General features: G+C 47.5%; 1 protein-coding gene across 2 annotated transcripts in view; it reads right to left on the bottom strand.

Moving 5' to 3' along the window:
* WNT4 (Wnt family member 4) overlaps positions 1-15174 on the bottom strand; it is a 51790-nt gene that overhangs the window by 15132 nt on the left and 21484 nt on the right. For both annotated transcript variants that reach the window (XR_006355466.1, XM_043990816.1), the window contains exon 2: positions 5352-5587. Coding sequence is in view for 1 of the 2 variants with exons in the window: in XM_043990816.1 (XP_043846751.1) it covers positions 5352-5587 (236 nt within the window). In the remaining variant the exon portion in view is untranslated. The remainder of the gene's footprint in view (positions 1-5351; positions 5588-15174) is intronic.

Here is a 15174-nt window from a genome sequence, read left to right as displayed (position 1 = left end):
GGAGCTGGTCTTGATGAGCTGGTGATGGATAATTTCCACCAGAGTCACTAAGAGGACACTGAGAGACTCTATCTTCCCCTCCTTCTTCCTTCCCTCCCTCCTCCAGGAACCTGAGAATTGGGTATCTGATAATATGCATTTAATCTGGGCATCAAAATGATAGATAAATGGTAAGAAGATTTGGAAGAAATGAGGGTGGTTGTATGTGTGTGTGTGTGTGTGTGTACATATAGACATGTGTTGGGGGGATGGCCTGGCTTTCAGAAGGAGGATCAGAGAAGACCAAGTTGTTTGACTTGGCTAGGAGACAGTTTGGTGTGGATGTGACTGTGGGAAGGATTTGGGGGACCCTGAGGTAGTCTGGAGATATTTGTAGGGTATAAAATCCAAAGAGGAAGAGGGAACATTTAACTTGATTGACGGTGGGGGGTGATCCAGAGTGTATCAGACTGCCGGGGATGAGCAGGGGCTGAGAGGGAAGCCCCCTGACAAAGGGAATGCCTCAATTATCTGGCAGATGCTCCAGTGAGAAACTGAGGGAGATTTCATGACTAAGGATGTTCTTCTGAAGCAGAATGACTGGAACTCTGAGGGTCAGCACAATACGGGGGTGGGGGGAGTAGAGGGCAAGGGCATGTGAGCACCAGACCTCACTTAGAGAAAAACAAGGGCATGATATTCTATTTCTGGTGGAATTGAAAGAGTCCTGGCCTAGGGGGTCAAGGAACCTGAGTTCAAATCCCATCTGCGGCACGGAGTGGTGGGGTGACCTTGGGCCAGGGACTTGGGCCCATCTGTAAAATAAAGGACTTACATGATCTGGCTATTTCCTTCTCCAAATCACTTTACAGATGAGGAACCTGAGGCAAACAGAGTAAAGCGACTTGTCCAGGGTCACACAGCTAAGTGTCTGAGGCCGGATTTGAACTTAGGTTCTCCTGACCCCAGACCCAGCACTCTATCCACCACACCACCTAGTTGCCTCGGCAAACATTTATTGAGTCCTATCCTACTTTATGGTGGAAAGGGCACAGGATTTAGTGTCAGATGGGCTAGATTTGAGTTTAGGCTCTACTCTTTACTGGCTGTGTGAATTTAGGAAAGTTACTTAAACTCTGTGGGCCTCAGTTTTGCACATCTGAAAAATGAGGATAATAATCTCATTCATTAATCAATAGTCATTTAAGTTCTTACTCTATGCCAGGCACTGTGTATATAGGGGATACAAAAAAAAATAAAAGAGAGAAAAAGAGTCTTTGTTCTCAAGGAATGTAAATTCTTCTTCTTCTTCTTTTTTTTTTTTTAGTGAGGCAACTGGGGTTAAGTGACTTGCCCAGGGTCACACAGCTAGTAAGTGTTAAGTGTCTGAGGCTGGATTTGAACTCAGGTACTCCTGACTCCAGGGCCGGTGCTCTATCCACTGCGCCACCTAGCTGCCCCAAGGAATGTAAATTCTAATATGGGAGACAAGAGGTAAATAGGTATATCTATATATCTCTATATACAAACACACATATACACACATGCATATGTATGTGTGCATATGTATATGTGCATATACACGAACATATATGTATATGGGAGAGAGAGAGAGAGTACTCTGAAAGGGGAAGGGATTCGAAGTGGAGGGGCCCAGGAAAGGACTCCTGGAGGTGAGATTTAATATGAATCTTGGAGGACTCAGGGTGGAGGTGGTCACAGGAGGTGGAGGTGAAGGGACAGGACATTCCGGTCATAGGAGGCAGCCATGGAGAAAGAGTCACAGATACAGAGATGGAGTGTGCTGTTCTGGCAATGAGGCCAGCATACTGTAGAGGATGTGGAGGGGAGGCAGGAAAAAAAATGGAAAGGTAGGAAGGAAATAAGCTGTAAAGAACTTTAAGGCTAAAGAAGTGATTTTCTGTTTGATCTTGGAGGAAATAGTGGCCTCCTAGAGCCCATTGTGGAGGGAGTGACACAATCTGATTCACCCTTTGGTAGCCAAGTTGGTCGGGAGCAGAGAGGGATGTGGTCGAGGTAGGGAGACCAGTTAGAAGGCCACCCTAGTGGTCCAGAAAAGAGGGGCCTGAATGAGGGGAGTGGCTACATGAGTGGAGTGAAGAGGATGTATACTAGAGAAGCAGTAAAAGGAGAAAGGACAAGACTTGGTGATGGGGTGAGAGTGAGAGAGGAGTGGAGGATGTGAGCCTGAGGCATTAGGGGGATGGCCTCAGAGAAATGGAGGTATTGTTGTTTTTTTTATTATCGTCCTCAGAATTACAGCTTACTGTAGGGAGGAAAACTTGTTTCCTCATTGTCTTCCGTGAACTTCCTCAAGAGCATGGAAAATGGACACCGGGAGGTGATTATAAGAAAGGAAGTTTTCAGAATCATGGTGTTGGATGTACATCTGGGAGGGGCTTTATTAGAACATATAATGTAAGAACTAAAAAAAAAATATAGAGAAGAGAACATCAGTGCTTCCAATAACCATAGAATATAGAATGTCAGGGATAGATGGAAGCTTAGAACAAAGCCTATCAGGACGAGAAAGGAACTTAGAACACAGATTATCAGAGCTGAGAGGGCCCTTTGAACAAAGAATATGGAGCTGGGAGGGCCCTTAGAACAGAAAGTATCCTAGCTGGAAGGCACTTTAGAGACCATCTTGTCCAACTCTCTCATTTCACAAATTAGGAAACTGAGGCACTAAGAATAGTGACCCAAATGTGATTATACTAATGTCTCCCATCTGTTGTTTCGTTCAGTTTTGCAGAATCTTCTGGGCTGGCAATAATTCTGAGATTGCTGTGTCATGATCTGCCCTCTAGGCCCATCCCTTAATTCTTCGGATATTTCAGTGATTTTCCAACCTCTCCTCTCACTTGCCCTCTGTTGTGAGCCATCCTGTTTCCCGGTGAAGTTGCTTCTTGTTTATTGCTTTTCTGGATTTTTGGAAATTTTCCATTTTTCTGCCCACTGACCATTTTCTTCATGATTTTCTCCTAATCTTTTTTTTTATAGCATATTTTAATTCTAGCTTGAGTTTTCTCCTTGATTAAAAAAAAAATCCTTCAGGCTTTTTTTTTTTTAATTTGCTCTTGTGAGTTTCTTTCCATTTTTAATTCTTGCTTCATTTCTTTGAGTCTGTCCCCAATCTCTTGAAGGCCGAGAGGGATGGGGAACAGAATGTTGGCTGTAGGGACAGGAAGGCCTGAGTGCAAGCTACCTCTGATACTGATTTGTTCTGTGACCACTGGCCAATCACTTACCTCTCTGAACCCCAACAGCTGTCTAGGACTCAGTCACAGACAGGTTGCCAGGGCCTGGCACATAGGAGGGGCTTAATTCCGTCTCTCAGTCAAAAAGCATTCATTAAGCACCTACTATGTGCCAAGTACTAATGGCTGAGCTATGAAGACAGCTACTGGCCTTAAGGAGCCCACAGTCTCACTGGGGGAAACAATAGGCAAATGTACAAGATCTGCTAAGGGGAGGGGATGGAGGAAATGCTATTTCCTGAAAGTGGAAATGGAAGTGAGACTTGAAGGAAGCCAGAGAGGTCAGGAGGCATTCCAGGCCTGGGGGAGTGGGGACAAGGTGGGCAGTGGCAAGGTGGGGGCTTGTGCACCAGGAATAAGAAGGCCAGTGGAGGACCACAGGAAGCTGAGAGAAGACTGAAAGGGTAGGAAGAATGAATGTCTGCTGGATTCACCAGCAGAGGGAATTTCCACACCAGGAGTTCTCACACTGGCACCACTGTAGGGATTTGACTTTGAAATAGCGATTTTAGTTACTAGAACCCAGGTTGCCTGACTCTTGTGTTCCGCCTGATCCAGAGCTGGCCCTTGAACTGGGTCATAGCTTTTATTTATGGGACTTGGGTGGGTATCCAGGAGTGGGGCATGTGTGAAACACAGAAGGGCTTGTGGGAGGCCCTGGCTGTAGGAAGGGTGTATGATGGCCTACACAGTGTAGAAACAGCACAGGAGAATACAAAGGGCTTTGGCTCTGGAGTATGTGTGTGGGGTATCATTCAGTCTGTCTGAGTCTTGGTGACCCCATGTGGGGTTTTCTTGGCAGATACTGGAGGAGTTTGCCACGTCCTCCTCCAGCTCCTTTTACAGGATTGTTGTGAGGATTAAATGAGATAATTTCTGTAAAGTGCTTAGAACAGTGCCTGGTGCATAGTGGGTGCTTAACATGTCCTCCCTCCCTTTCTTCCTTTCCTTCCTTCCTCCCTTCCTTCCCTCCCTCCCTTCCTCCCTCCCTCCCTCCCTCCCTCCCTCCCTCCCTCCCTTCCTTCCTTCCTTCCTTCCTTCCTTCCTTCCTTCCTTCCTTCCTTCCTTCCTTCCTTCCTTCCTTCCTTCCTTCCTTCCTTCCTTCCTTCCTCCTTCCCTCCCCCCCTTCCCTCCCTCCCTTTCCTTCCTCCCTCCCTTCCTCCCTCCCTCCCTCCCTCCCTTCCTTCCTTCCTCCCTCCTTTCTTCCTTTCCTCTCTCCCTCCCCCTTTATGAAGCATAATTGATAGATAGCTTTTATGTTCCATTGCATTGGGTGGTCCCCCTGTGACTAAGTCATGGGAGAACATGAACAAGAGTCACACAGGGTGGGCATAAATGGATGGCTTGTGATCTGCATCATTCCATGAACATTTATTAAGTACCTACGATGTGCCAGACATTGTGTTAAGCATCACTGGGAGAACTTTCGGATGGATGACATCCAAAATTTATTGAAGTGTTTTGAGTTTTAAGGCTCACTAAAAACTTTTCTCACATCTTGGTATAGTGGATAGAAGGCTAAATTTTTTTTTTTTTTTAGTGAGGCAATTGGGGTTAAGTGACTTGCCCAGGGTCACACAGCTAGTAAGTGTTAAGTGTCTGAGGCCGGATTTGAACCCAGGTACTCCTGACTCCAGGGCCGGTGCTCTATCCACTGCGCCACCTAGCCGCCCCTTAGAAGGCTAAATTTAGAATCAGGAAGGTCTGAGTTCAAATCCCACCTCAGATGCTTCTTAGTTGTGTGATGCTGGACAAAGCCTCAGTTCCTCATCTGTATAACAAGGGGTTTGTATTGGATGGTAATTAAGGTCTATTCTAACTCTAGATCCAGGATTTCAACTTATGACCCTTCATGAAGAAGGCAGGGAAAATTATCATTGCCCACATTTTACAGATGAAGAAACTAAGACTCAGAGAAGTGAATGACCAATCAATCAAGGACTTATTAAGCACCTACTATGTGTTAGTCCCCGGGAATATTAGTGTAAAGAAGATGGTCCCCACTTTCACAGCTGAGAAACACTGATGTGTGTGGCAGGATGCACGCCTCCAGAGTCATGTCCCCTTCCCGTCCCCTCCCCATCCCCTCACCTTGTGTCACCACCTTTCCGAAGACAGGCAGGCTGTCCAGAGTCGAGCAGTTCCACCGTCGGTTTCGGAACTGGTACTGACACTCTTCAATGGCGAGCTGCGCCCCGCGCCTCACTGAATCCATCACCTCCAGGTTCCTTTTGCACATCTGCACCTGCCGCTGGATCAGCCCTTTCAGCTTCTCACATGTCTCCTCGTCAGAGATGCTGCCCACCGAGGACAATTTGGCCAGGTATCTGGGGGAGGACAGGAAGGGACGGCAGATAGGTGAGGCTGCAGCCCAGCACACCTGCCCTCTGCCGAATCCTGGAAGCTCAGAGCTGGAAGCGATCTTGGCGAATGGCTTGTCCCACCCTGCCCTGAACAGGGATCTCCTCTATGATGCAACCTCCACTTAAAGATAACCAGTGACGAGGAGCTCACTACCCCTCAAGGTCATCCATTTTTGACATTTTAGATGGTTGCAAGGATTTTTCTTGCTGAATTATATGTAGAACCTTCAATTGCAAATTAACCTCATAGGGTATTTTGTCTATGTCTGAGAGGCAGCATGGTGAAGTGGATAACACATGGAATTTTTAGTCAGGAAGACCTGAGTTCAGATTCTGCCTCACATTCTTGTTGGCTGAATGACCCCTGTTTCTTCATCCAAAGGCAGTTTGGTAGTATATCAGATAGAGTGCTGGACTTAGAATCAGGAAAACCTGGGTTCAAATTCTGCCTTAGATAACTACTTAGCTCTGTGTTCCTGGACAAATCACTTAACCTCTGTATGCCTCAGTTTCCTCATCTGTAAAATGGGGATAATGATGGGGATGATAATAACACTTACCTCATAGGTATATTGTGAGAATCAAATGAGATAATATTTGCAAACTTTAAAGTACAATGTAACTATTATTATTAGTAGTAATAATTTTGTTGTTCAGGTGTTTCAGTTGTGTCTGACTCTTTCGTGACTCCATTTGGGGTTTTCTTGGCAGAGATACAGGAGTGGTTTGCCATTTCCTTCTCCAGCTCATTTTTACAGATGAGGAAACTGAGGCAAATGGAGTGAAGTGACTTGCTCAGGGTCACCCAGCTGTTAATCTGGCCTCAGATTTGAACTCAGGAAGACTATTCTTCCGGAGTTCAGGCCTGGCGCTTTATCCACTGTGCCACCTAGCTGCCCATCAGTAATAGCAACTAACGTTTACCTAGCACCTACTATGTGCCAGGTGCTATGCTAAGCACTTCACAGATATTATCTCATTTGGTCCTCACAGCAATCCTGGGAGGTAGGTGTTATTCTTGTCCTCATTTTACAGATGAAGAAACTGAGGCTGACAAAGGTTAAATGACTTGTCTGAGACTGGATTTGAACTTGGGTCTTCCTCACTCCAGGCTTGGCGCTGCATCTACTATGCCAGCTGCATTTACTATGCTGCCTAGCTGCCTATTATTATTATTAATCTGTATGAGAAGTCTGGACTCTGATCTCCAAGGTTTCTTCTGGCTCTGAAACCATAGTCCTCTGAAGCCCCTAGCTGGAAGATTTTTAGTCATGGGGATCCCATCTCCTCTGGAGGCACAGTACATTTTACTCAGAGAGTATTAATTTAAGAAGCTATTTCTGCTGAGTTGAGATCCATTTCCCTGGAGCTTCCACCTCCTAGTCCTTGTTCTGCCTGCTGGGACTTCCTCCAACTCCAGAGGATAAGGCTCTGGGTTTGAATCCTAGCTCAGCTATTTATCACCTCAGTGACCTCGGACACACTGAGCTGTGGCTTCCTCGGGGCTTCTGGGCACTGTTAGAAGTTCCATTAGTGTCTCGGGAGCTGTCCTGCCTTGGGGATCAGGCCTGTGTGCCAAGCTCCCTCCTGGCTTGGCAGCTGGCCTTTCCTCCCTTCCCTGCCGGACTCTCAGGGAAATGTGGGGGTGGGGAGGGTGGCGGTGCTCTCTGCCATGTGAATGTGCCCAGTCTTCCTGCCCAGGAAACACCCTGGCCAAGCACTACTAGGAAAAATCCGAGGTCCCTTGTAGTTAGCCAAAGTCAGCAGCAGCATGGGGCTCCTGCCAGCAGCCCTTGACACCCAGTCAGATCCTCGCCGTGGCCACCTCCCTCTCAAGTCCACACTTGGCCCACCTCCCAGGGTCACCCTAGGCTCCCGCCATGCTGAATTTTGTGGTACCCTGGAACGTTGAGGCTGTAACAAAAACAGCTCGTGACTCTATGGTGTGTTAAGGTTTGTGTGGGTCATTCAACCCTCAACAATTGAATAAATATTTATGAAGTGCCTACTATGTGCCAGGCACTGCGCTAAGTGCTGGGGATACAAAAAGAAGCCAAGGAGTCCTGGGGGGTGACTGAAAGGTTAAGAAAAGAAAGGAAGCATGATATGGTGGGAAGAACACTGTACTGGCAAGTAAGAAGGCCTGGGGCAAGGCTCTGGTAGACATCACCAACTTTTGGTGTGACCTGTGGCAAGCCCCTCTTCTACCCTCTGTTTCCTCCTCCCAGTTGGACTGGATGAACAAACTTTCCTGAGCTGTGGCTCCTCATACTCCTTTCCACTGGGCACCCCTCTTTGGATCTACATGGAGCCTCTAGGGCTTGCGATGCTGCTATCTCCCTTAGGATGGAGACCTTAGAAAGTCATCCCCCCAGGCAGGACAGACACCTGTGGAGGAGCCAATGCCCCTGAGCTCCTGGAACTGCAGGATCTCAGAGCTGAAAGGGATCTGGGGTAGGAGAAATCTCGTCCAAACCATTCCCTACAAAAAGCAACTTTCTTCACTAGTAGCTATCGAGCCTCCGTTTGAAGACCTTGAGTGTTAGGAAATTCACCTCCAGAAGGGCTCCTTCTAGTCTGGGGACAGCTCCTAAAGTAAGAGATGACAGAATGATTGGTTGGGGCTGGAGGTGAGGTGGGTGTGTCACAGAAATAGAGACAGCTTGAGAGAGAGAGAGACAAGGAGGGAGGAAAAGAGATTGGAAGACTTAGGTGAAGAAGAAATTTGTCTCTTCCGCTCATTTTATCTATCCATCCATCCACCCATCCATCCACCCACCCATCCACCCATCCATCCATCCATCCACCCATCCATCCACCCATCCATCCACCCATCCATCCATCCATCCATCCACCCATCCATCCTCCCTCCCATCTATCCATCCATTTATCCATCCATCCACCCATCCACCCACCCTTCCATCCATCCATCCACCCATCCATCCATCCATCCATCCATCCATCCATCCTCCCTCCCATCTATCCATCCATTTATCCATCCATCCACCCATCCACCCACCCTTCCATCCATCCATCCACCCATCTATCCATCCTCCCTCCCATCTATCCATCCATTTATCCATCCATCCACCTACCCACTCATTCATCCTCATTACTATCTTTTTCTGGGGACATTTCTTCCTACTCTTCTCTCTCTCCTCAGAGCTAATCTTTCTTGATGAGAAGATAACTCCCTAGGGAAAAGATTCTGGGGAGTCTTATAAGATGAAGGCTAACCTATGTCCTCTTCCTCCCCTCCCCTTCACCTGCTGACCCTGACCTCTTTCTGCTGTGTATAGCACCAAAGGCCTGTAGGGGGCACCAACAGCCAAGTTTGTGGTGTGAATCTGTGGTCAGGCTGCTGGAGGGGGTCCCCCATCTAAGGGGTCAGGAGTTTGGTTCCAGATCTCTCTTTGCTCTGGGTCTGAGACGGTACAGGCTGGGCCTGGCCCCAAGGGATTGAGGTGGGGGAGGCTGCTGCGTCCCTAGGATCCCCACAGTGTTGGGGGCCATCATAGATACTGTCTCTCACTTCCTCCTCCCAATTCATAACCAGAGGCACTGTAGTCTTCTCTCTGCTTCTTCCTAGCTCTGTGACCTTGGGCAAGGTGCTTCTCCCCTCTAGACCTCAGTTTTCTCCTTTAAAAACAAGAGACTTGGAACAAATGACCTTTGGGGTCCCTTCTAAACCCCTTCATCCCCTTCTCCAAAACTCTGGCCTCTGAGAGAAATGGAGTCTGTACCTCTTTCTCTCAGTATTGTGCATCTCACATCTTAAATCAAGCCACAAACATTAATTAACCAATCAATCAATTAACTAATTAATTATTTGCCATGCTAGGTGCTAAGGCTATAGAGATGAGAGAAAAATAGTCCCTGCCTTCAAAAAGCTTACACTTTCTTAGGGTAGATACTATATAAACAAGGAGGCAGACTGGTATGGTGGAGACAACACTGAATCTGTAGTTGGAGGATCTGAATTCAAATCCTGGCTCTTCCAATAGATACCTTTGTGACCTTGGGCAAGTCACAAAATATCTCTTGGCCTCAACTTCCTCATCTGTGAAATGAGGAAGTTGGACAAGATTGCTTCTGAGGTCCTTTCCAGCTCTAGATTTATGACTCTATATACAAAATACGTTGGTTCAAATTACTTGGTTCTTCTACTGGGCATCTTTAGGCCTTTATCAAATGAGATCATTTTTGTTAAGTACTTAGCACAGTGTCTGGCACATAGTAGGCACTTAATAAGTGCTTCCTTCCTTCCCTCCTTCTTTTCTTCTTCCTTCCCTTCCTCCCTCCTTCCTACTTCACTTCCTCCCTCCCGTTTCCTTCCTTCCTCACTTAAGGGGTGAGGGGACAGGAAATGGATCCCTTTGTCCCTAATCTGCTGAGATAGAAGCAGAGCCCAGGAGTCCTGGCTTCTTGGCTCTTGCCAGGACCAGAGGCCCTGTGTCTTCATCACAGAGAATCAGAAAGACCCTGAGAACTCTTCTAGTAACAGGAGCAGAGCTCAAGTTGTAGGGGACCTTAGAGTCCAATTATCTGACCCTCTCATTTGAAAGATGAGGGGAAACTGAGACCCAATGTCACACAGTCAGTTGACAGGCATTTTTGTGTTTACTAAGGCTAAGGGAATACAGAGACAAATACTTAGCAGAGTCAGTATTTGAACTCAGATATTCTACCCCAAATCAATCTTACAATTGAATACACATATATTAAATGCCTACTATATGCTAGGTGTCATAGTGGTTAGAGCCCAATGACATGGAGTCAGGAAGATCTGAATTCAAATCCTGCCTCTGGCTATGTGACCTTGAACAAGTCACTTAACATCTGTCTGCCTTAGTTTCCTCAACTGCAAAATGGGGACAATCATAGTACCTACTTCCCAGGGTTGTTGCCAGGATCAAATGAGATAATATTTGTAAAGTGCTTAGCACAGTACTTGACACATAGTAGGCTCTTAAATAAATGCTCTTACTTGTATATTAATTACAGGAATGGGAAAGGAATGTATGGTGTCATCTAGTCCTGCCTCTTTATTTATTTCGGTTTTTTTTTTGTTTTTTTCGTGGGGCAATGAGGGTTAAGTGACTTGCCCAGGGTCACACAGCTAGGAAGTGTCAAGTCGCGGAGGCCAGATTTGAACTCAGGTCCTCCTGAATCCAGGGCCAGTGCTTTATCCACTGTTCCACCTAGCTGCCCCCCTGCCTCTTTATTTAACAGACCAGGAAACTGAGGTCCAAGGAGGGGATACAAATTATCCAAGGCTGTACAACTGAGTCTTCTGGGTTCTGGTGCAGTGAGTGCTCTATTCTGCCAGAGATGCCTAAGAGTTTGCACGTTCATATGAGGGAGCAGCAGCAGGGAAGTCAGGCCAGGGAGTCATATTTTCCAGATTCAACCCTCCTGGACACGCAGAGAGGCTGCCTCTTCCCGTTCCCTCCCCCCACACCCAGGATCCCCTGGAGAGAAGGCTTCCTGGCCTGCTGGGCCGAGGTAGCACCAAGGTCATCACCCACGGCCCAGCCCCAGAGCCTTGGGCTGCCGGCTGCCAGTTCCTGGAGGGCTTTAAGGAAGGCCTGGGCTGTGACGGGCATCGTGCTCTAGCCGGGCAGGTTCCAGGAAAAGACTGGAAATCTGCCCCTGGAGGGCGAGTGCCACTCCCCAGGCCGGGCCCCGCTTCCACCCCCTGCGTTGTAATAACAGCTTGCTCATGTTCAGCGAGTACTTCAGAGCTGACCAGCTTCTTGCCCTCAGCCTCCTAAGAGCTGATATTCCCCAAGGGAGAAACAGACTCCAGGAACGGAGAGACTAGTGGATGGGCCACAGGCTGATAAAGGTGGAGACAGGACTTGGTGGCAAGGACTTCTGGTCCTGGCCCAATGGTCCATCTACTGCACCAGACCTCCTCATGCAGAATGCCCCTGGCAGCTGGCCAGCGACCCACAACCTGACAATGCTACCACCATGCATCTTCTTCCTCTGCCGGGTGCCAATGAATAGCAACCACCTGGCTCAGAGCACTTTTCAGTTAGTTACAAAGCAATCTCCTTTCACAAACCCTTTGAGGCATGATCCCCATTTTCTAGATAAGAAAATGGAGACTAAGTTAAACAGATCATTAGAATTAGAGCTGGGAGGGGCCATAGAACATGGAATGTCAGAGCTGGGAGGGCCCTTAGAACATAGCATGTTAGGGCTGGGAGGGCGCTCAGAACAAAGAATGTCAGAGCTGGGTGGGCCCTTAGAACACAGCATGTCAGAGTTGGGAGAGGCTTTAGAACACGGAATATCAGGGCTGGGAGGGTCCTTAGAACCCAGGATGTGAGAGCTGGGAGGGCCCTTAAAACATAGCATGTCAGGGCTGGGAGGACCTTAGAACACAGAACATGGAATGTTGAAGGTGGAAGAAAGGATCTTAGACACAGATAGTCCGACCTTTTCATTTAACAGCTGAGGAGCGTGAGGCAAAAAGAGAAGAGGCTGGTCCAAGGTCACTGAGGGAAGAGGTACCACAGGCGGCATATGAGCCCAGTCTCCTGCTTCCGGGTCCTGACTTCTCCTCCACTGGCCCTCCATGCTGGGGCTACACTCTGGGCTGACTGGGGAGGGATTCCTGAGGCTCAGGGCTTGGCCTTTCCCGTCCTCTCCCTGCAGATGTTCGGCCCCAATTCAAAAATGATAATGAAGCGCCTCCCCTGTGGCGAGGCAGGCCTGGTGCTTGTTTGCACTGGGAATACAGAGATGAGATAACATGGGATTCCTCCCCTTCATCTAGGGGAGAGCGTGGGCAGGGTTTGAGACACGGACACGAATCCCTATCCCTGAAGTCAGGAAGGGAGAGCTCATGGTAGAGTGGAAAGAGGGTTGACCCTGGAGTCAGGAAGATCTGGGTTCAAATCTGACCTCAGACACTGACTAGCTATGTGACCCTGGGTAAGTCACTTCACTTGTTTGCCTCAGTTTCCTCATCTGTAAAATAATAATAATAGCACCTCCCCCTCAGGGTTGTTGTGAGCATCAAATGAGACTGTATTTGTGAAGTGCTTAGCACAATGCCTGGCACATAATCCATAAAAATGTTACTTGTTTTGTTGTTGGTATTACAAGTACATGGGTAGTGATTATATCATGTCTCTAGACTTAAAAAAAGGTCAGAATGTCATTAACATAAAGGAACAGGCTGAATAGAAAATCCTGAGACATTCAAATAGAGGGGGGCTCCCTTCTAGTATGGGTGTGGGGAAGGAAGGTTTGATCAGGAAGGGCTGCCTGTGGGAGGCAACAAGGAGCTGGACCTTGAAGGATGAGAAAGATTTCTCCAGGATCTCAGGGATTGGGCAGCTGTCCCCGCTCAGTCCCCTGATTAAGAGTATAGATTCCCTGGGGCAGCTAGGTGGTGCTACAGTAGATAAAGCACTGGCCCTGAATTCAGGAAGACCTGAGTTCAATTCTGACCTCAGACACTTGACACTTACTAGCTGTGTGACCTTGGGCAAGTCACTTAACCTTCATTGCCCCGCAAAAACAAAACAAGAATATAGATTCCCAGCTGGATGAGACCTCTGAGATCATCTAGGTCATTATCACCAATTCCCTTATATTTCGTAGTGAAGGGAACCCAAGGTGGTAAGTAACAGAGCTGGGTTTTGAATCCAGGTCTTTGGACTCCAAAATCCAGCACTACTTTCCACTGCCCCACAGGGCCTCTCAGTCACTGGATCTGTGGCCCCACCCCAGGCTCCTTCAGGCCCAGATGGGGCATCATCCCAACTATCTCTGGCCTGGTTTTCATCCATAATCTAAGGACCATCTCATTTTTCAGGTCAGCCTCTCCAGGGTCTGTGGATCCTCGGTAAGGCAGGGGTTGTGTGGAAATCTCAGGGAGTGGATAGCAAGAGGAGGGTCTGCAAAATCACCAGAGGCATCTTTCCTATTGACATCCCCTCATTTCCCTGAGGAACGAGTTTGGGGTCAAATGGACCGACTCACAGACTTTCAGCTCTCCCAAATCATCCTCACTCTCACTGTCATTATCCCTTAGTGTTTGTCATTCTCTAAAGTCAGAAAACAAGCATTCATGAAGCTCCCATTGTGTGGGGGCATAGGCTTTATGCTAAGTGGTGGAAAATACAAAGAAAGGTAATAAAAGGTGGTCCCTGGCTCTCAAATCCATGAATCATACAGGGAATCTCAGAGCTGAAAGGCTCTGCTTGAATCCCCCGGGCATGGGGAACTCACTACCTCACAAGGTCAGCCCTTTCTACTTTTGGATGGGTCCAATTATTAGCAAGTTTTTTTTCTTCCTTGTTAAGTTAAAAATTGTCTCTCTGTAAGCTCCATCTGCTTTCTTCTTCATCAGCTTCTCCCAAAACTATTGGGTGGTTATAGATCACTAGAGACACCATTTTGCTGATCAGAGAATCCTAGCAACTCTCTGCTGGAAGGGACCAAGAAGATCACCTACTCTAACCTCCACATTTTTTGTAGATGGTGCAATGGAGGCCCAGAAAGACCTGCTCTGTACCATCCAAGCTACTTAGGATTCGAACCCAGATCTTCTCTCTAAACCACAAAGGTCTATAGGAACCGGGACTGCTGTTATTCTTCTCTAAAGTTCACCATGATCTCCAGGAAGAGAGGCGAACCATCCTCCAGAATCAGGATTTAGCTGGGAACATCCCTTCCTGAATTAGTCCATGTAAGACCTTGCCCCTGGCTCTCTGGGAAACATCCCTTTTCTGCTTGAGATTTTGGCTTTAGAAGATAGTCTGACTTCTCAACTTTCCTACCCACCTAGTTCAACTCCATGTTTTATAAGAGGAGGAAGCGACTTGTCCAAGGTCACACAGGAAGGGCCCCCGAGTCCAAATTGAGAACCCTTCCCACTGTTCTATTGCCTCCCTGTCCCCCTGCTATCCCTAGCAGAGCACTGACCAGACTCCAGTCATTTTGGCTAATGACTGGCTACTGCCCAGTGCTCCATGTCATTTCCAAGCTAAGAGTAGCTGGGAGTATGCACAACTGCATTTTTCTGACCCCACCATGGACTCTTCTTCTTTCTACTGACCCCAGTCATGTATGGTCAAGGGCCCCTGAGGAGGGGAGGGCTAGAGATAGATGATTGACTTCATCATTCCTTTGCTTTCCATTGGTAATCGACCATAGACAACTTATTTCTCTCTGTATCTCACTTTTCCTACCTGAAAAATGGGATGGGGATTGGACAAGATGGTTTCTGAGGTCCCTTTTAGCCTTGTGTTCTAATAGTTTGTGCCCCAAGACCCTTTCCAGTTTTAACATTCTATGTTCTGAGCCACCTCCCTGCTGTGACATTCAATGCTCTAAGCGATCTTCTAGCTGAAACATTCTGTGTTTATGGGTACTTTTTCAGCTTTGCCATTTCATATTCTAAAGTTCCTCCCATCTGTAACATTTTCTGTTCTAAGGTTCCTCCTGGCTCTGACATTCTGTGTTCTAAAGGGCCTTGCAGCTCTAGACCTTATGAGAGCTGGTTGATATTTAGGGATATCCATAGGAGC

Source organism: Dromiciops gliroides, chromosome 3 (genome assembly GCF_019393635.1).
Source record: "Dromiciops gliroides isolate mDroGli1 chromosome 3, mDroGli1.pri, whole genome shotgun sequence".
In the NCBI taxonomy this organism is placed as follows: domain Eukaryota; kingdom Metazoa; phylum Chordata; class Mammalia; order Microbiotheria; family Microbiotheriidae; genus Dromiciops; species Dromiciops gliroides.
The sequence above is the reverse complement of the archived record's forward strand: the minus strand, read 5'-3'. Positions and strand labels throughout refer to the sequence as shown.